Source organism: Chlorocebus sabaeus, chromosome 21 (assembly GCF_047675955.1).
Source record: "Chlorocebus sabaeus isolate Y175 chromosome 21, mChlSab1.0.hap1, whole genome shotgun sequence".
NCBI classification, from domain to species: Eukaryota; Metazoa; Chordata; class Mammalia; order Primates; family Cercopithecidae; genus Chlorocebus; species Chlorocebus sabaeus.
In genome coordinates this window covers 30,902,059-30,922,526 of record NC_132924.1, presented here as the reverse complement: position 1 = coordinate 30,922,526, position 20,468 = coordinate 30,902,059, and the positions used below count along the sequence as shown (strand labels likewise).

At 54.2% G+C, this 20,468-nt stretch overlaps 1 protein-coding gene across 1 annotated transcript in view; it reads left to right on the top strand.

Annotated features, from left to right (window-relative positions):
* Window positions 1-4,555, top strand: part of MINDY4 (MINDY lysine 48 deubiquitinase 4) — a 131,899-nt gene extending 127,344 nt beyond the window's left edge. The window contains exon 18 of the mRNA XM_007981706.3: window positions 4,125-4,555. Within this exon, the coding sequence (XP_007979897.3) occupies window positions 4,125-4,173 (49 nt within the window). The 3' untranslated portion in view covers window positions 4,174-4,555. The remainder of the gene's footprint in view (window positions 1-4,124) is intronic.
* Window positions 4,556-20,468: the final 15,913 nt, after the last annotated feature.

Below are 20,468 nucleotides of genomic sequence, written 5' to 3'. Positions count from 1 at the left end.
CTGATCCTGCAGGATGGTGGACTGGGCAGGGCCCAGCAGGGGTTAAGGCCCAGGGGTGAGGGATACCCACGTGGCTCATCCTGGAGCTGCTCCCCATTCCGAATGGCTGGAGCTTGGGAATGGAAACTTTCACACAGGCCTATTTGTCTGGAGACACAAAGTGTGCAAGAGTCCCTGGATGATTTTCTACCAGTCAGGAGCTTTGAACTCAGGCCTGCTGTCTTGTCCTGGCTGACACAGGCTCTATGAGGCATCTTTTTTCCCCATGAAAAACACAGGGTTCATCAACGTTGAAAAGCAGTTAAGGCAGGTAACCACCCCTCTGTTGCAGTGATGCCTCTCGGGGGACAGGGCTTTATTTTCCGCCATGAAGTGCGTTTCTCTGTGATTTTGAGTTGACTTGAACCCCAGGGACCATAGTGTTTTTACAGAGCCAGTGGTCTCAACAGGACGATTTTGTGCCCCTGGGGTTATTTGGCAATGCCTGAGGACATTTTTAGTCATTTCAGCCCTGGGAGAGGATGCTAAACATTTTACAATGCACACGACAGCCCCCACAACGAAGAGTTACCCAGCCAAAATGCCTACGGTACGAGGATGAGAGACCCGGCTGTAAACTGGCTGGCTGTCAGCCGCCTCCCGCATTAGCACTGATGAGTGAGTCTGGAACTGTGATTCTGTCTCTTCTGCTCCTCAGGGGTGTTTCCATTTCATCCGTCCCCTTTCTGTGCCTGTCCGCAGTTGTTGGTTGCCTATGCAGAGCCCTTCTTACTTGTCCTTGTAATTGACTCACAAGCTTTCAGAACCATTCCAGTCGGGGAACGATTCGATTCATCCCCTACACAGGCACAACATGTGTCATGGATCGGCCCTTTGGATTTTTAAAATGTCTCTGCTTTGATTTTCTCCTAATTGCAAACTGCTTCCCTGTGGTGTTTCTAGTACTCTCCCTGCATTTGCACCTGTTGGCTGGATGGAGACGGTTGGTTATGTCTATAGAAAACCTCAAAACCAAGCCCAAACTCAACAGCCTGATAGTAAGACTCAGCCACTGTGGTGACACAGATGTTGTCTAGTGGCAGATGAGTGTGACTCACCCCTGCACTGAAGCAGCTTGTCAGGATTCAAGGAATTTGTAAATTGGGAGCTCATAGGAGGTACTTCAGTCTTTCTGAGTGGGGAGGGTAAAGGTTTGGAAGGATAGAGAGGGGTAGGGTGAAGGGACCTGGGGACCAGGCTGAGAGCCAGCACGTTGCTGTCCTTCCTGCCTCCCTTCTGCCACCCTCTGGGGGTCTGGATTCAGGATGTGTTCCTTGGTGTCCAAGATTTCAATGCTTACCCACAAATCTTAATAGAACAATAAAAGCTTTTTAATGACACACTCCAAACTGCAAAGATGATGAACAGAACAAGAAAATTGAAACTCTCAAACCCTTATTGTGTGGCTGCAGATTGCTAAGGTGCTTTTAACTCAGCAGATGTAATAGATGAACTCAGTACCCAGGAACGGGGGTCAGCACAATGCCTTCCCAGCCTGCTTACCTCCAGAACCTGCTCAGTTGTGTCAGCCAGAGCAGTGGCCATTTTCCTGCTGGTTGCTGCTACAGGACATCATCAGACTCCACTTCCAAATAGTATCAGCAGTGGGCACTCATCACCGAGGAGCAGTCTAACTTCGCCAAGCCAAGCCAGTTTGTCTCTGAATACAGCCCCAGTGTCTCTTACATGAGCAGTGAAGATGAACGCTATGATGCGGATAAATTCCATCAAACTAGCTCAACCCCAAAACCCAATAGACTCCCCTGGATCTGCTTGACACACAGAAGCCCTGTAAATAGTCTGAAGCACTTGGATAGTGTAGAAGCACTTAATTCTTCTACATCCGTTGGAACAAGTGCTGATGCTGGTCTTTTCACTTCAAAACGATTGAGGAAGGGGAGGTGGGGTTGTGGATGAACATGAGAGTGTTATCGTGCACCTCTTGTCACAAGTTAGACTGGGAATGGATCTCACTAAGGTAGTTCTTTCAGTATTTATTCTTAAAGTATCTCTTTTAAAAATGTATGCAGATATTTTTGCACACCAGATCTGTTTCTAAGCATTTATGACCAGAAGGATCCCAGGAACTGAATGGTTCAGGTGGTAAAAGGGTCACTCTCAGCCTTTCATGCTGGCAGAAAAGGATTGGTTGCCAAAAGGCCATACAAGCCAATTTTGGGTGAGATCTTTCAGCATCACTGGACATCAGCAAATGACACAGAGGAGGATGCGGAGAAAGTTTTGGACACAGTTGCCCCAAACAGTGTAACACATTCCTGGCTGAGCGTGTTTTCCAGCATCCACCCATTTCAACCTTTTATGCCAAGTATTTTAATAAGAAGATACAATTCAGCATTCCTATTTGGACAAATCAAAATTTCTTGGGTTGTTGACTAGGGTGCACAACGTCGGGCAGGATTGCATCTTGTGTCTTGACTAGGATGAATGTGACATCCTTACGTTCCCCAATGGTATGCGCGATCTATCCTCACAGTGCCCTGGGCAGAGCTAGGAGGAGAATGCAATATTAATTGTTCCAAATGGGCTGTATGCAAATATCTTCCACACCAAACCTTTCTAGGGGAGCAAGCAGCACAGAATTGCCATGAAGACTTTTTCCTCCAAATGACAAGAAATCTTTCTGCTCATTCGAAGGGAAATGGAATGGTGTAAAGTATTCAAAATATGCAAGGGGAAAATCCAGTCTTTACAGATACCAAGAAGTTGTCTGTAACCAAGAGGGAAGTGAGTTGGAAGAACAAGGTGAGTATGAAGCTTGCTGCCTTTAGAAGGGACACTTTCAACCTAAAAATCAGAGACTTTGATGTGGCAATTGAAGGAAAGCACTGACTTGAGGAAAGACAAAGAGCCTAAGCCTAGGAAAGGAAGAAAAAGATTCAGTGGAAGTTTAGGCTATGTCATAAACATGGGGAACAGTGGGTTGAGGATGAACCATTCACTGAAAACTCTTGGTGGTTCCAAGCCTTCTGTTGGAAAATGCAACTGTGTTACTTTGGGAGAACCTGTTCACACCCTTCTCATTGCAGTTCCAATGTCAGGAATCCTGGACTTTCTGGATGTAGATGTACAATTCAGTTGAAGTGAGAAAAGCTTCCCCTTTTTATTCCTCTGTGGCAGATCTTCTTCAATCCTGAAGAAAATCTTCAGGTTTTGAAAACACGATGTCTGTTCCCTGGCCAAACCTCATACTTGGAAAAGCATTTATGAATTCCAGCCTCAAACTCTGCACTGTAGAACTGCTGGGAGATATTCAACATCTGTTCCCTAGTTCATATATAGTCTTAGGATATCTGTATATGTATAATATACCTAGTGCCAGATTTTATGTAAACACTCCATCTGCTATAAATTTGATTCCTCTGAGTGTTTTTAGAAAAGTAGCACCATGTGTTAAAATCAAGTGCTAGGACATGTCATGGTCTCACCTACAGTAACTTTCGTTTTGTAACTAAACTGTTATTCAGTTGTCTCTAACCCTGGACCACAATTTAGTTATACTCTGTGCTTCTTCAGGTTAAAACAAAACAAAACAAAAAACTGTCATATTACTATAGTGCTCACAGCCGTTCACTGCCTTTCTTTGGCTCCCAGTAAAGCCCAGAACCCTTACAAGGTCATGCCAGCTTCCTGGCCCCTCCCCACCCTCTCTCCCCATTGTTCTGCACTCAGCCATACCTAGGACTGCACAGGTGCCTCTAAAGTGCTAACCACTGGGCCCCACTGGAGAGCGGCTGGTGCACGTGTGTGGATCATTCATGTCAGTGGAGGGCCTCAGTGGAGGGCCCGGTGGTGCCAGGCACAAAGTAGGTTGTGGTACAAAAGAATGCATCACCCGCCACCTGGCCTCTCCATTGCTCTCTGGGGCCCTGGGTGTATTTGTGTTTCGTAAGAGACTGGTGTGTGGGTTTGTGTGTGAATCTCGAGGGGTGAGATGAACAGGATGGAAACTGAACTATTCAAAGCCTCCAAGACAAAACCTTCAGGAAGTGGAGGCAAGAGATGGGCTCTCATCTGGGACCCCGAAGCTTGATCTCTCTTTGTCTCTCTCCTCACTCTACACTTAGGTGGAAGGGGGCATCAGTGAACTGGAACGGCTCAGACCCCATCCTGTGACCATTGGATGTGGGTAAACCCTGTAGTCCACCATTCATCACCTCATCACCGAGGATGACAGCTGAACCCCAGGCCTCTGGGGCAAGTCTCATGCAACCCCAACCTGGGTCAGCGTGGCTGCAGAAGCATCCAGAGCCTCCCTGCCCCTTCCATGAAGGGCCCACCCAGGACTGTGCTGGGGACCCAGTGTGTTGCTGTGTCCCCTCCCAGCTGAGCTGTGACTGCTGAGTACTGGAAGGAGGTTACCAGGATCTCTGCTGCCTTTGTCTGCATCCCTCCCTTGCTCCCCGCTGGGTAGTCCCTCGCCCAGGCCTCTGATGTGGTTGGCCCCAGGGACTCATTATTTCTGGTAGCTGGCTTTCTATAAAACGAGTCAAACCCATGTCCAGGGCCCAGACTCATTTGTTCCATAGCTGCAAAGAGCGTGGTGTGCATTGTCTGTGCTGATCATGGCTGGTGTGGGGAAGGTGGTGGGTGATTCGCCCAGAGCCCGCGTGGGGCCCCAGGAGAATGGAGGTGGACCTGGAGGGTAGGTTGGACCTGGCCAAGTAGATATGGGAAAAGAGCCTTCCGAGAAGGAGGGACCTCTTAGCCATGGGGGGACAATAGGACAGGGATAAACAGAGGGACTGGGGACTGGGTGTGGTCCCTGGTACCTGTAGGGGAGCATGTGGGGAGAGGGCTGACTGAAAATGTGGGTGGGCAGAGCCTGTGGAGCCCTCACATTCCAGAACAAAGATGGCATAAGTTGGAATAGGAAAAGTGCGATAATCACTCAGGAAGGGGAAATAGTAGTCTGAACCTTGTTTGTTCCATTCATTGATACTCCACCAGTTTCAAAAAGAAGATGAGAACGTGCAGAAGTGCAGTGGCATGCTGCTGAAGAAGTGGGTGGGGAGAGAGGTTGTGTGAAAAGCACAGTGAAGGACTCCTCTGCAGTGGTTCACAAGAACGGGATGGATGCAGGAGCCCAGGGGCAGAGCACTAGCCTCTCAGGGTTTCTATCACATTGAAGGCTGCCATCCCTGTACCCCACCCTGTCTGCCCAGTGAGTGCTGCAGTTGGGACTATGATGGGGCTGTGCAGAGGTAGGTGTGTACACACAGGAACCAGGGGATGCACCCCTGCTGTGTCTGCTCTGGCCCAGGGAGAAGCCTAGGAGAGCCACCAGCACCGGACAGCAGCCTGTCCCCAGCTTCCATGTGCCCCTGGGGCTCAGGACACAAGCAGCTCAGGGCTGTGTCCCGCTGTAGGAGACCCCTTTTATTTTAGATGCCAGGGGGGTAAAACTGGCATTTGGGTGGTGACAATGAAAGCATTTGTCTTGTATTCTTGTGGATGGGTCATGTGTAGAGGCCTGACTGTTGGTCTTTGAGGAGAGGCAGGCTGAGAGCCAGTCAGGCTGGGAGGGAAGTGGGAGGGTAGGGACTGCTCTGTCCAGGCTGTGCTGAGGCCCCGGTGGGGTTTGCTATGTAAACTCCAGCAGCCATTCACAGTAGGCTTCCAGCAGAAATGCTTCCTATATATCCCTGAAATGTTTATGCATTTGTTTTCCTTGGCCAGGGACAGGGCGCTCCAGCTGAGCACCCGGACAGAGGAAATCAGTTTCCCAGCAGCAGCCTTGTTTATCAGCCTGGGAAGGAAAAGTGTGTCTTTTCAATGAAGCTCACTTAACCTCCTGACCAAGGTCCCTTTGGCAGGGCTGGAGAAAACAAACTATTCCCAGTGTGGCTTGAGAAGACCATTTCCAACAAATTACAAACCTGCTTCTCTAGAAGCCAGGTACATCGTGCAGTTTGACATTCCTTGCCTAGGTTTTCCTGGAATGGAAGATGAGCACAGCCCAGCACCACCCTCCCCCAGACCCAGATGCTGGGGCAAGTCCATGGTGCTGCCACCAAGCCTGCAGGAATGAAATACAGGCCCCTGACTCCTCACCCGTGGGCAGTCTCCATCCAAGGGGCAGAGTTTTCTAGGGAGACTGTGGGTGGGCTTCAGAGTGTCCAGAGCCACCCAGATTATGTGAAAGTTTCCCCTCCCCTTGCAGTGGTCATTTTGGGAGAGGGAGTTGTGGTTAGCTTTTGTCAATTTCCATCTTGCACTTGGAGTCCTCCCCAGATGCCCAAGCTGGCTGTAGCTCCTCTGGGGAGGAGGGGCAGGGCAGCAAGGTCTTAATCTGTCCTGCAGCGGTGCTGGGTGTTGCTGTGGGCCCTCTGGTGAGCACATAGGAAGTGCTAGCCTCCTCTTTTGTGAGGGGGCTTCCCGCTGCTAAGGATTGCCCCACGTCAGCTGATACCCCCTCCAACTGCTACTATGGTAGCTCTCCAGCCTCTCTGCCAGAGCCAACCTCTCCTCTACCACCTTTATGGAAGACCTGACTCTTCCTTCTGCAGGATCCACACTTGAACTGTGCAAAGCACCAACATATCATTGCCTCCCAAATCCTGGAGATCCCCCGCTCAGCCCATCTCCTGCCCCGCCACCTGTCGGGAGCTCCTCACCTTTAACCCTCCCCACTCCATGTGAGTGTCCCACACCTTGGGGGGCATACATCAAGCTTTCAGGCAGTCTCCTTGAAGCCTCCCTCACTTGGCTTTAGGAGTAGAGATTCACCCTGTCTTCTCCCCATGGCTAGGGGAAGGGGACCCAGGGACCCCAGCACACTGATGCTTCTCTCCAGAGACATCCTCACTAGCCCCTGACCTCTTCGACTGCCAGCCCAATACTTTCTTCATCCTCTCTCGTGGTGGGAGGACCATTCACAGCACTCTCCCTATTGGTTCTACATAGAGGGAGCACCTGTCAGAAGAGCGGTTTCCAGAACTGCAAGAATTCCCTGGGGGTCAGAGCTGGACCAGGGCTTGGAGGGGCGTAGGAGGCTGTCCTAAAGCAAGGTCTGTCCAGACTCCACCTGACTGCTCCCCAGGGTCTCCATGTCTGAGCCCAAAGGGAACACAGGGATGGGGGCAGGACCCAGCCCATCCAGAGCTCCAGCCCTGGGAGAGGAGCAGCAGCGCCCCCGCCCCCCATGAGGGCCTGGGCTGGTGAAGTCTCAGAGAGGCTTCCACAGGCCCTAAGCTCTGCTAAGCAAGGGTGGCACCGCAGGACGTCTCTGCCCTCGTCCGGATTCACCACTCAAAGTGCTGTCCTCAGACCAGCAGCAGCAGCATCGCCTGATGTTCGGGCTTAGAAATGCAGACTCAGGCTGTGCCCAGAACTAGTGGATCAGAGTCTGTCCTTTCACAAATCTTCAGTTGAATCTGAGTTCAAGTTTTAAAGCCCTGCTCTGGAGGCTGTGATTTTGTGGGGAGACAGTGTGAAATGCATAAGTAGCCTCCGAAATGAACTGCTGAAGGCATGTGTGGGAGGCGCTGGTGGGCACGTGAGGAAGAAGCTGCATCAGATCCCAGGCCTGAGTGCAGCCCTGACTCCACTGCTTCATGCCTCTGGGGCCTTGAGCACTTGACTCAAGCTCACTGGGCCTCAGTTTCCTCATCTGTAGAATTACAACCTCCTAGGGCTGGGATGAGGATTAAGTGAGTTATTACATGGTGCAGTGCTTAGAACAGGGCCTGGCACAGCACCAGGACTCAGTAAATGTTGGCTTCTAATATTTCCAATGAGATAGGAGGTAGCATCTCATCCAGGTGTTGGAGGATGAGCAGGGTTTTAACAAGTGGAGAAGTGGATGGAAGATCATTCCAGCTGAGAGGAACAGTGAAAGCAGAGAGACCAGGGAAGTCCTTGATGTCTGCGGGTCTCCTCTGGGGTGACCACGATGTGGGAGGCCCAGAGCAGTATGAGTGGAGGCAAAGAGCAAGAGAGGGCCTCAGACGATGGTCTGGGGCTGGGACATTTTCCTGGGAGAGGAGAACTTCTCAGTGTGCTGCTTCAGACCTCTCTCTCCCTGGCAGGAGGGTGGGGTGTGGGGCAGAGGCTGAGAGCACATTGAGGGGATGGAAGTGAAAGATGGCTGGTGGCCTTTGCTACTGGAGGCCCAGTGGAGCATCCTTACATGGCCACTGAGCTCTTAGGGGATCCTAAAATTTGCAGGAGGCAGTCAGGCTGCCAAGTCTATTTGCAGGTATTTCTCCACCCACCACAGTCCGCCCTACTCCCTAATCATGCACTAATCCTCATGGGGCTGTAGGAGCTTTAATTACCAGGCAAAAATGCCAGGCATTTGCGATAATAGAGATTGCTTAATGCAAACTCCAGGATGAGGGGGTGGGCTGATAGGTGGGTGGGGGAGGGGCCAGGCAGAACGCTGCTGTAATGCCTGCGCGTGTGCTCCTGGCAGACCTGTTATGCAGACCTATTATTCACAGAGAGGGATCAGGACCCTGCTGGTCAAGGGCCAGTGGCTACCAATGCCCGTGGGTGGCCTTTCCTGCCCTTACTTTTCACACCATCTTCCAGACTGCGGCGCTTCCTTCCTTTCTCCTGCTCACTTTCCCGCAAAATATCCATCCATCCTGTGTCCTGTTCCTCCAAGAAGTCACTGAAGGCCTTCCTCATACAGATGGGGAAACCGAGGCCCAGACAGGAATCGTTAAGAGCCCTCCTGGGCATTTCTTTTCCACAGGGATCTCTTGGAAACCAGACCACCAGATGGTCTTGGGGCTGGATGGAATAAATCTGATGGGGGGTGGGGGTGATTCCAACCTGCCTCCCTTTTTGCCTCCCCTTCTGCTTTCCCCTCCAGCCCCACACCTCACCCACCACAGACCTCAGCAGCCTCTTCCCCAGCTGCCCCTGGCTGCCTGCAGCCTTCCCTGGTGTTCTTTGATTCACCTGGGTCCTTGCCCTCTGGCTCCCCATGTCCATCGGTCAAATCCTACCCATCCTACAAGGCCAGCTCCAAGGCCCCTCCTCTAAGAAGCCCTCCTGGATTACCCAGCTGAAAGTTCAAGTCCTCCCCTCTGAGTGCCCAGAGGACTCAATCACCTCCTCTTTCACAAGCCTAGGTCTTAATAGTTAGAAGGTGTCGATCACCTGGCCACAGGTTCCTCTGTTGTCCCATATACACAAGCAAACACACAAACACATGCACACACATCCCTGTACACCTCTAGTGCTGTTTCCTTACCCCTGGGCCCGGGGCTCCTTCCTCCCTCCCTCCCTCCCCCATGGGAGGACAAGCCCAAAGCTCCTTCTGCCCACTTTGAGGCCCCTCCCCTGCTCACACCCACTCCAGGCAGAAAGGCTCGGCAGCTGGGTGTCAGGGTGGGAAGGTGCTGCCTGAGGCTCCAAACCGTTGGTTCCAGGTGCGGCTTTGAGATTAAACCTGGCGCCTTTCCTGTGGCCCTTGATAAGGGCGATCCTGGGTGTTTATCTGGCATTTTCTGCTTAAGGCCTGTCTGAGGTTCAGCAAAGTCCCACCTCCCTCTGCGATAAGTATAGCACTCGCGGTTCCACCTCCCTGTGACTGCTCTGTGGGGAGCCCAGGGTTGGCACCATCCCTGGGCTTGCCCTTCCCCTCCCCAGCACAAGAACTGACCCTGAAGAGTGCTATTAATAATTATATCAGGACAGTTTCGTAATCAAGAACTGCCGTACACAGGAACTGTAGTCTGAGGGAGGATTGTTTTGTTACTGATTGATCTCCCACCACCCTGCCCTTCAAACTCCAGGCTCAGATCCTTCTTGAATTGTATTTGGGGGATGGAGCTCAGATGAGGGGAATCCTCTTGGTGGGCTGGAGCAGTCGAAAGCTTCTTGAAGGGGGAGAATTGAAACTGGACCCTGAAGTAAAGTGGGTTGGGGGAGGGGCAGAGAGCATTCCAGGTAGGATAAGCAGAGGGTCTGAGTTGTCAGGGGCAAGGGGCCTGGGGACTCTGGGGTGGTGGGAAAGTTAAGGATGTCAGGGCTGGATCCTGAAGGGCTTTGAATGTCAGGTTAAGGAGCTTGAGCTGTGAGTACTAGGGAGCCATGGAGGGTTTCAGAGCAGGGCAGTGATGGGTCCAAGCTGTTTCGGAAGACTGATATGGCAACAAATGTGGAGGATAGATCAGAAGGAAGATGCTAACTTCTTAGCTGGGGCCATGGAGAGGAGGATCGGGTGTGAGAGAGCCTGCTTTGTTTTTTTCTTTTTTTCTTTTTTTTTTGAGACAGGGTCATCCAGGCTGGAGGTATAGTGGCACAATCACAGCTCACTGCAGCCTTGAGCTCCTGGGCTCAAGCAATCCTCCTAAATCAGCTTCCCAAGTAGCTGGGACTACAGGTGTGCGCCACCATGCCTCACTAATTTTTAAATTTATTTAAGTAGAGACAAGGTCTTTCTCTGTTGCCCAGACTGTTCTTGAGCTCCTGAGCTCAAGCAATCCTCCTGTGGCCTCCCAGAGACATCCTGCCTTTTAGAGCTTCAACCAAAGGAGCAAGGTGGTGGGTCCATGAACCTGTACCCAAGTCCCTGCTCTCTTCCCTGCTTCCTGGCAGGCAGATCTCGCCTCCAGCAGCGTTTCCCTCTGCCTACTCCTCTGTCAGCACTGGTGGCTGCAGCTCTCCCGAGAGCATCTTTGCAAAACATCCCTGCCACATGACGAAGGAAGGCTTCCTCTGCCCCCCTGCCTTGGCACGCCATGAAGGAGGGGGCCTCAATTCGAGGAAGTGCCCAGGGCTTTGTTCTGACTCTGGCCATGGCTAGACCCACTGCCTATTGTTTTCCATGCCGTTGGTGACCTTGGGCCAGCTGGACTGGACTGGCTGGCTCCCACCTCCAAGTCAATTGCGGAAGACAGCCAGGCTGGCAGGATGATTTTCAGTCCCTAGGGGGCCTTGAGGAGGGCCCCTGCCCATGGAGAGACTTAGTTTCCCCAGTTCTTGGTGGTCCCAGTTGGCATTATGGAGACTGTTTATCTCCTAGGAACCAGAAATCTCTTATTAGGCAGGAAAGCGAGTTCCCAGCCCCAGAATAGAGACCCATAGCTCTTCCTGTGTCTGCTGTTGTTGTGGGCCCTTGTCCTGGACCTGTGGATCAGGGGCCCAAGTCTGTCTGCCATTCTCTCTCTCTTGGTTTTGGGGATCCTTGCTGAACCTACCATGGGGTGTGGGCTGTGAGAAAAGGGGCTTGGGTTGGATGATGGAGTGGTTACAAGCTTGTACTGGAATTTGGACCAACTGAGTTTAGATCTTAGCTCCAACCTCTCAGTTGTGTCACCTTAGCTAAGTTACAAAACACACACACACACACACAGTGACCTTTCTGAGCCTCAGTTCCCTGTCTGTAAAATGGGAATAATAACAGCATAAACTTTATAAGATTGGTGTGAGGATTAAGTGTAAGGTGCCTAGAAGAGTGCCTGGTGCTTAGTAGGTGCCCAGTAAGTGTTGGTTCTTTTGCCATGAGCTGATAGGAGGGTGCAGGGGTTGGGGCAAGTTCACCTCAGTGAGATTTGGGAAGGGTGACCTTATGAGATGCTGTGATGCAGTGAGGCCTGCTGGGCATTGTCTCTGTGTACTGACCCCTGGAAGTCAGTCCCTCCCTGTACCTTTCCAAACCCTGAAAGGCTTTGGCCCTCTTCTCCTTTCTCTGGCTCTCCAGGCCCCACAGCTGCTCCTGGGTCAGCTTGATAAATGGCTTCTTCTCTGCTTGCCCCCTTAAGGCTGTTCCTCCCCACTCTGGGCTTTGGTTCCCTGCTTGTGAAAGAAGGTGATTGATGAGGAGGCACTGCACAGCGGCTGGGCCAGCATTCCCAGCAGTGACCACTTCTGAGACTGAGATGGAGGGCAACAGGGGCAGACACTGTGTGCAGCCCCTAACGAGCCTGGCACTCACACCTCCCTGGTGACAGATAAAGAAACTGAGACTCAACCAGCCGAGTGCTTGCTCAGGGCCTGAGGCTAACAGATGGCAGGTGCCCAAGCTCTCCCTGCTCGTTCCTCGCCTCCCAGAGGATTTGCTGGGATTCTGGAAGGCCCCCAAGCAGGGCAGAGGAGAGGGTGGGGCTTCCTGGAGCCCCTCCTGTCCTATCTTCCTTTATTTCCTGAGACTGACTTTGGGGACTCTGGAAAAATCTGTGAGTGTCTTGGTTTCTATACCCGTGTGCTATTGTGTGAGAGCCCAGCCTTTCCTTCAATTCAGACCCCTCCCCTCACCCCTGACAAGTAGTCCGGAGGGAGAGATGGGTCAGTGCCCCCATCTGGCCCACCTAGAAGGCAGCCAGCCCGGGGACGTGACGCGGCCCCAGCACCTCCTGCAAAACCCACTTCCTATTGCCCCTAAGCCACCACAGAAAATGCCAAGCACTTTTTCCTTCTTCCCAGCTAAGGCAGACACACCTTGGGTTTATTTGTCTAAGGATTTTCCATTTCCTTTTCTGGAAAGTTGTTTGGGTCCTGCACGTTGCTGTCTCCACAAAGGAGGCTGGGAAGAGAGGCACGTGTCCCTGAGAAGTGAGAGTGGGGAAGGCTGAGAACCCAAGACCTGTGGGACTCAGCAGTGCTCACCCTAACACCGGCCTGAGGCCACGATGATGCCCAAGGCCTCTTGGGCTGGTCTGTCATAAGAATAAACCTATTTTAGGCATGAACAACCCAGGCCAGGGCAGTGACTTCCCCAGGGCCTCATGGCACGAGGTTGCCAGGTCTCCCCTGCTCGTGGCTATGCTCACAGTTGTCTTCAGAAGCCCTCATTGTCTGAGCTTCTCATTCAGCCCTGGCTCCCACTTGGACGGACTTGGGTGGTGTAGGACTCCCTGAGGGCAGAGCCCCTACATCTTTACCTCTGCATCCCAGCCCGGTGCTCCTGAGGCCGAGCCTGTCCTCCTCATCTGCACCAACACAGGAGTGGGAAGCAGAGCATCTCCGTGGCTCCAGTTCAGGCTATGCAGAGAAGACAGGCTCACGTGGCCACATCCTGGCGGCAGCATGCCATCCCCGCTCCACCAGCTCCTCCCTGAGAGTCAGAGCCAACCGTGGGGAGAGGGGCAATGAGGGAACCTCCCCTGCTCCTGCTGTGGCTGGAAGCCCACCCCTCCTAGCCCTCTTTCTGCTTGGACCCTCCTCTCCCCAAACCACCTCCCTTCCTTTATACAAACAAATCTGTCTGCCATGTTCCCTACTCCAGGAAGCCTTTCCCGATTACTGGAAAGAGGTGGGGCTCTTCCGCTGCCCAGAGATCCACCTCACCCCTTCCCGTGGCTCAGGCCTGGTCCCAGCTGCCCACCCCTACACACCAGGGCTGCATGGTAGAGCATCACAGCTCCAGGGTTCCTCCATTGGCAGGGCCATTTGAGTCCACTAGTGCCTGAGCCAGTAAGTGGTGGAAGGATGGTTTCTATGGGCATTGACCCTGGCACTAGCTCAGGTGGGGCACCGGGCACTGTGTTATCAGAACCATGACGACTCTGCATCAGGGATTCGCCCTACTGAGGTGCCCGCTCTGAGTCCTTTCCATCAAAAGTCCTCCTACCGCTGGCTTTTCAAATCTCTGCTTGATCAATTCCCTGGATGGCCAGAATTGGGGAAAAGACTTCCTGTTGATGACAGGCAGCTGTCTCTGTTATCAGAGAGTAAGAGTTGGTAAATACTTCTTTCTTTCTTGCCATGACTTCCAGGAAGCACAGATGGAAAGTGATGCTCAATGGCAATCTGTCTCTGGTGCCACGAGCAGCTTCCTTCCTCTCTTTGGTTTTATTTTCACTAGATTGTTGTTAGGAGTTTTTCTTGTAATTCAGTCCCTTAGTGTTCAAAGTGTGGTTCTGGGACCAGCAGCATTGGCATTGCCTGGGCGTTTGTTAGAAATACATAATCTCAGGCCCCACACGGCCCTACTGAATCAGAGTCTGCATTTTAACAATACCCCCAGGTGTTTATGCTCACATTATAGTCTGAGAAGCGCTGATGGAATCCCCAAAGACTTTTTTTTTTTTTTTGAGACAGAGTCTCGCTCTGTCGCCCAGGCTGGAGTGCAGTGGCGTGATCTCGGCTCACTGCAAGCTCCGCCTCCCGGGTTCAGGCCATTCTCCTGCCTCAGCCTCCCGAGTAGCTGGGACTACAGGCTCCTGCCACCAGGCCCGGCTAATTTTTTTGTATTTTTAGTAGAGATAGGGTTTCACCGTGTTAGCCAGGATGGTCTCGATCGCCTGACCTCGTGATCCGCCTGCCTTGGCCTCCCAAAGTGCTGGGATTACAGGCGTGAGGCACCGCGCCCGGCTCCCCAAAAACTTTTTAAATCAAAGTTGCATGAAATAAGACCTGTGATGCTTCTTCCCCTTTTCTATCCCAATTTCCCTACCAGGGGCCTCCCACGAAGCCCTGTCAAGCCCAACCCCACCCCATTCAAGCTCCACCCCTTCAAGCCCCATCCCTTCCAAACCAGCCCTTGCTCTGATTTTGCCCCTCATTCTGCTCCGGCAGGGTCAGTGACTGAAGGCTGTGGGAGGGGACCCTCTGTGTTGTGGTCTGTAGGGATGAGAAAGATAGTGAGCTTGTGCCCCAGGATAGGGACCCTCCAGGAGCTGGCTGATCCCTCACAGACTAAGTTGACCCTCCTATGGCACTGCGCCCTCACGGTTCTGCTGCTGGTCACTCCTGGCGAGTGGGGCATCATAGTGTGGTCACACCAGGCCCAGGTACTGTCGCCAGGATGAGGCAGGAACAAGGAGGGCCCGAGAGACCTGGGAGTGGTCGACTTGAGGAGCTGCAGCCCCAGGGAGTGGGTCCTTAGTCCCGCTTCTGCTCCAAGAGCTGTCACTAGGTGGATGGTGCAGGAAATGTTGGATCTGCAGCCTGTAGGGCAGCACTGGGACAGGGGGCTGAGTTCCCGGAAGCCACATGTAAGGAGCAGCCTTCGAAGCTGGCCCACGGTGGGACCGGCTTCCCAGGAAAATGACCAGGGCCCCACCAGGGGAGCACCCACATGGAGGTTAGTGGCCCTCTGGCAGGGATTCATCCAGAGGATTCCGGAGTCTGATCATGTGTACTCCCAGGCCACCTTTGCGAGGTGAGTCCAAGCTCTGCATCCTCCTGGAAGGTTTTGTGACTTCTGCCCTCCTGATCAGCTCCTCCCCACCACTCTAGGTGTCTGTGAGTCTGGGCCCCCTTCCAGCCTTCAAACCTGGGGCCTGGGCCTCCTCTGTCCACCCATCCCCAGGCTCAGTGGGTAGGGATGGGCAGGAGACGAAGGCAGACCTGTGATGCAGGCTTGGCAGGCCCCTCCATCTTGGCTGGCCCTAAAAAATGGCCACTTCCAAAGCCTCTGGTTCTCGAACACCAAGGGCTTGGGGAGGGACCCTCATTCCCCGCACCCAGGCTGCTGCTAGTGCTGTATTTAGCCTTCTTCATGGGCCTGGGCCTGGCATGGAGACCCAGGCTTCCTGAGTTCCAGGCTCTGCGGCCCTAACCCCATCTGGCTCTGGCTCTTCAAGGGCCCCCTTGATGCCAGCCTGGAGTGGGGTGTTCAGGGAGGAAGTAGGGACACGGGTCCTGCCTCAGTCATGAGGCAAGTCCTGTGCTCTGCTGCATGCCCTGCCGGGGGCCACTTTACTGTTTGTGGGGCTGGGGAGGAGTAGGTTGAGACTAGTTCACTGTGTACGACATTGGGGAAATTACCTGAGCCCATGGCCTCAGTTTACTTTGGTGCAATGGGGTTGCAAAGGCCTGCAGATCCTGCTGCTGTGATGTTCCAATGCTCTGGTGACAGGAGGGCCTGGAGGACGTGGCATGGGGGCCCTGTGAGGTGGCTTCCCAGGACCTGCATACCTGTAGAGCAACATCACAAAGCAGGAGGTGTGTGTGCTGGGGTGAGGCTGGGGAGCTGGAGCTGGCTGAGACGGGCCCAGGGCAGGGGACCATGTCATCATTTTCTCATTAGGTGAGACAGTGATCTGCCCATGTGAGATGATCTTGCTGGCCCTGTGGGCTCCAGGAATGTTGGCTTCACATGAATAGATTTGCCAGATGGACATCAGAGGGAGGGGGGTCTCTGGGTGGACAGGGGCAATGGTAGGCCCTGCCCACCCTTCCTTCCACCCTTCTAGGCCTCACCCACCCTAGCCCCTGCCCACGACATCCTAGGCGAGAAAGACCGAAGGTGCACTGTCCCACAGGCGGCCCTGCCCCACCCCTCCTCTTGGTGGCCTAGCATCCCTTCCTAACAGTGCCTGGTGGACTGGCAGATGGCAGGTCCCGCTCAGCTTTGAACACCTTCCCAAGCTGCCTGCACACGGAGCCTGCTCCCCACCTGGCTGTGTGTAGAGAACTGGGTCAGGCCCGGCCCCTGCCTTACTCAGGCTTCGGGGTACCGTCTGGAGATAGAGACCAGGACATACATAGCCAAGTAGAGTGTCCCCAAGAGAGGGCCCAGGAAGCAATGCAGTCACAGGAACACCCATAGCTTCTCTTCTGCCATTTAAACTCAGCTCTCGGGGAGGACAGAAGGTGACGGAGGTCCCTGGATGAGGGGCAGCCAGGTGGCAACCGCTGTGAGCACTCAGAGGGGCCGGAGAGACAGGCTTGGGGCTGCAGGTAGTGGAGGCCACAGTGTACATGGCACAGGGCTTCAGAGGTGGCAGGGTGATAGTGACCACAATGTGTATTACTCCGTGTGTGCAGGTATGCACATGCGTGTCCTCACATGTGTATGTTCAGGCACACACATTTGTGTGTGCACACATGTACAGGTGTGAAACGTCGTGGTGCATCATGTGTGTGCAGATGTGCACGTGTGTGTGCAAGTATGTGTTTGTGTGTACATGAAGTCCATGCACTGTCGGAGGTGGAGGAAGGGATAACCAGGCCTATTGCCAGGTCCATTGCCTGGTTGTGACTTGGCAGGGCCTGCGGCAGGGACTGCAGACCCATCCTGAGGGAGGAGAGGGTCAGGGACCCACCCACCACCTGGAACTTGTTGCACGGTCCATCTGAGCACAGCTGGAGTGTGCCCATCTCCAGTCCCGCCCTATGCACTGCTGGCTGGTGGTGGTGGTGGCAGCAGTGGTGTCGGGGCCACATTGACTTTTGTGTGCCAGGGTTCTTTGGCCTTCGTGGGCCCTTTCCTCCAGACATTAAGATATTAAAAATTCAATTTTACAATTGCATTGGCATCAAGATGAATGTATGAATCCTAGTGGTGAGGCCTGTTTGAACAGCCCTGAGCGCAGTAAAGAAGGAATTTCACCAAAGCTCTGGGGCCACTTGCATCTAGGCCATTCCACCATTGGGCCCAGGAGGGAAACGAGACTGTTCCAGGCAGGGCATCTGTTTCTTCAGCTGAAACTCACTGGGCTTTGCATGCTGGGAACGCCGAAGAAGCCAGGGAAGCTTTGGCCTTTGAAGCAGCTGGCTTGAACCCAGAGGAGGCAAGGGCTCCCAGAAAATCAGACTGGGCCAGGAGGCAGTGGCAGCAGTGTCAGTGGCCACAGCGCTCTCAGAAGGAGACAGAGCCAACGAAGATGCAGTGAGAGGTGGCAGAGGCGGCAGCCACCAATGACAGGGTGGGACTCATGCCAGGGGGACATTTGTCATGGGAGCCTCCAGGAGAGGAAGAAGTGAACCAAGAGTCCAGCGCCCAGAGACTCCCTGTGGGGACACCTGGCTGGAGGTGCGGGGTGGGAGGGGGTGGGGAAGGGGAGCATGAGAACCGCAAAAGGCCAGCAGATGGCCCAGAGCCATGAGGCAGTGGCTGCTGACTCTTCAGGGACTGCAGTGTCAATGGGGGGTTGACAGGCCTCTATCTTGGCTCAGACCTTGATTGGAGATGCAAAAATGTCAGGTCCTGGGGGACTGGGAGGGTAAAAGGCAGGGTCTCCTGTGGATTCCTTTTGGCTGCCCAGGCTTCTTGGTTCCTGGTCAGGGAGGGCACTTTTCTGAGTCCTTGCTGCAGCCTGAGGAGGAGGTGGCCTCTTGTTAAGCAGAGAAGGAAGGAGGAAGAGGCTGGGTGTGGCAGGCAGAGCAGGCCAGGCAGGACTGGAGACCAGGGGTTCCAGCCTGGCTCCACCCTGCCCCACCAGAAAACTCCCCGAGCCTCAGTTTCCCATGCACCAGAGGAGGGCGTGAGATCCGGTGCTATCTGACCCCTTCTCCCAATCCTGGTGCTTTATAACCTAACAAGCCGATGTGGGAGACTTCTGAGGGAGCCCAGGGCGGGTAGAGCAGAATGGAGGCTGCTGGGGCCCAGGAGAGAGGCGGAGCTCAGCGTGAGGATGTGCTCCAAAGCCACTTAGATACATGACGCTTCTTTCCAGGGCCCCACAGCGCCGAGGCCGTTCCAGGCAGAGCCCCTGTCCTGCCCTGCCCTCCCTAAGGGTGTGGGCTGGCAGCCTGGCACAGATGCCACCCCCAGCTTTTTCTGCAAGTGAGGAATGCCTGCCCTTTCGGGCCAGTAGGGATTCCTCACCCTCAGGGCAGGGCTGGGGAAAATGTGACTTCACTCCTTCCTGGACTTCCTTCCCACAGAATTGGGGTGGAAGTGGGGCCCAGTCTCCTCAGGGCACCCTCATTCTGAGAGTTCAGTCCGACTCTCAAATCTCTGCCCCGTCCCTGAATGTGGCACCTCAAGCCCTCACAGACCCCAGCCTGGCTGATGGCAACTTTTTCCCGTCCTGTCTCTGTGGCTCATCCTCGATGGCATCAAGCAGGGACCATTGCTGGAGAGTTGATGGTAAAACATCAGAAAACTATGCTTTCCATAAAGAAATGGGTACAATGTTATCCCTGCACCCCTAGGACAGTAAGCCTGGCCAGTGCTCAGGGCAGGCAGCGGTGGGGTGAGGAGGGGCTGGGGGCAGGGAGAGGAGAAGTGCATGGGAGGCAGTAGCCTAGAAAATTACTAAATTGTTCCAGCTCTGGTGAATCACCGGTGGCCCGCTAAATCCGCTTTTGATTTAAGAGAGATCGTGTGACACCTAAACGTTCAGGAATTATCTGTCAGACAGGGAGGAATTCACCGGCTTTGAGAGGTGGGTGCCTATCTCTTCTCTCGGGGGATTGAGACAGTCAGCAGATGCCACCAGGATAACCCCCTCCATGCCCAGCCCTGTGCTCAGCTCTGCGGCAGGGCACGGTGAGCAGGAACACAGACACCTAGGCCCTGCTTTGGGGACTGTGGGCCTGGGGTGAGCACGGCCTTGGCCTTCACCGAGGGTTCTGTTGTGGAGGAGGGATCAGGAGGGGCTGCTGCAGCTGGGGAGGAGGGCAACGGCACCGTGGCAGAGTGTGGGTGCCAGCAACCAGGCACTGCCAGCCTGGGGCATGGAGCTGGAGCCTCTGTCTAGAGCAGGAGGGGGTGGTGAGGGCCTCAAAACGATGGCCAGTGGAGAGCTCCGGGCAGAGGAGCTTGAGAGACCCTGGGGCCATCCTGTCTCTTCTCTGGGTCTGTGTGCCCTGGACCTGGGCCCCTCCTCTGCTCCCCCGGGCTTGGAGAGGGCTGGCCTTGCCTCATGCAAAGGACCACTGTAGACCGGTCCATGGCCAGTGGCCTCCTGTGGGTGCAGGCCTGTGTCTGCACCACCTCTCAGGGTGACCTGAGAGCCAGGGCCGGCAGGTCAGTCAGGAGTGGGATGGCAGCAGATGCCCTGTGCAGGATCTTTAAGCAGAGGCAGGAGCCACTGGTCAGTTGGGATGGATTTACTGGGAGGAGCATTTTCTGATTTTTCACCACCTCCTTTCTAGTACCCACAGGAACTGGGTCCTTTCTTCCCACCCTCCATCAGGGTTCTCTGCCCCAATTCAGGAAAGCCTGAATGATTCTGGAAAATTCATCCAAGCTGTGGGCGAGCTGATGGTGACTAGATGGTCCGGACCAGTCTGCTGTCTGAGTCCCCTCCTACCCCAAGCTCCATCTTCCTGGTGGCCCTCCTGGAGGGAATGAAGTCATTGTTTCCCCCAGCCAGGCCTGTGGGTGGGAAATCCCTGCTGGCCCCAGAGGGATGGTCCATCCCGCCTTGGCCGCTCTACCCTGCACTTAGCAGAAGCTTCTGGCCAGTGATAACCTCAGCCACACCCAAGGTCTGGACCCTCAGCCAACACCCGAGGCTCCATCCACCTTCCTCCGGATGAAGTCCAAGGCTCTCCCACTGGGAGATGGGGCCCAGACAGTCCTGGGAAAAGCCAGCTCTGGCTGGAACGTGGGTCTCCCAGGCATGTCAGGAATGAGGCACATCTGGAAAAGCCTTTGCCGAGACCATTGCTGTCAGCTGGGCCAGGCAGTGCCCAGCCTCAGTGGCCTTAAGCCCCGCCCAGGGCTCAGAAGTGGGGGTGGGGGCAGCCCCTTTATTTAGCTTGGCTTGGCCCGAGTCCATGGGAGGACCCAGGAGCCAGCAGAGGGCGAGGGGACAGCACCTGCCAAGTCAGGA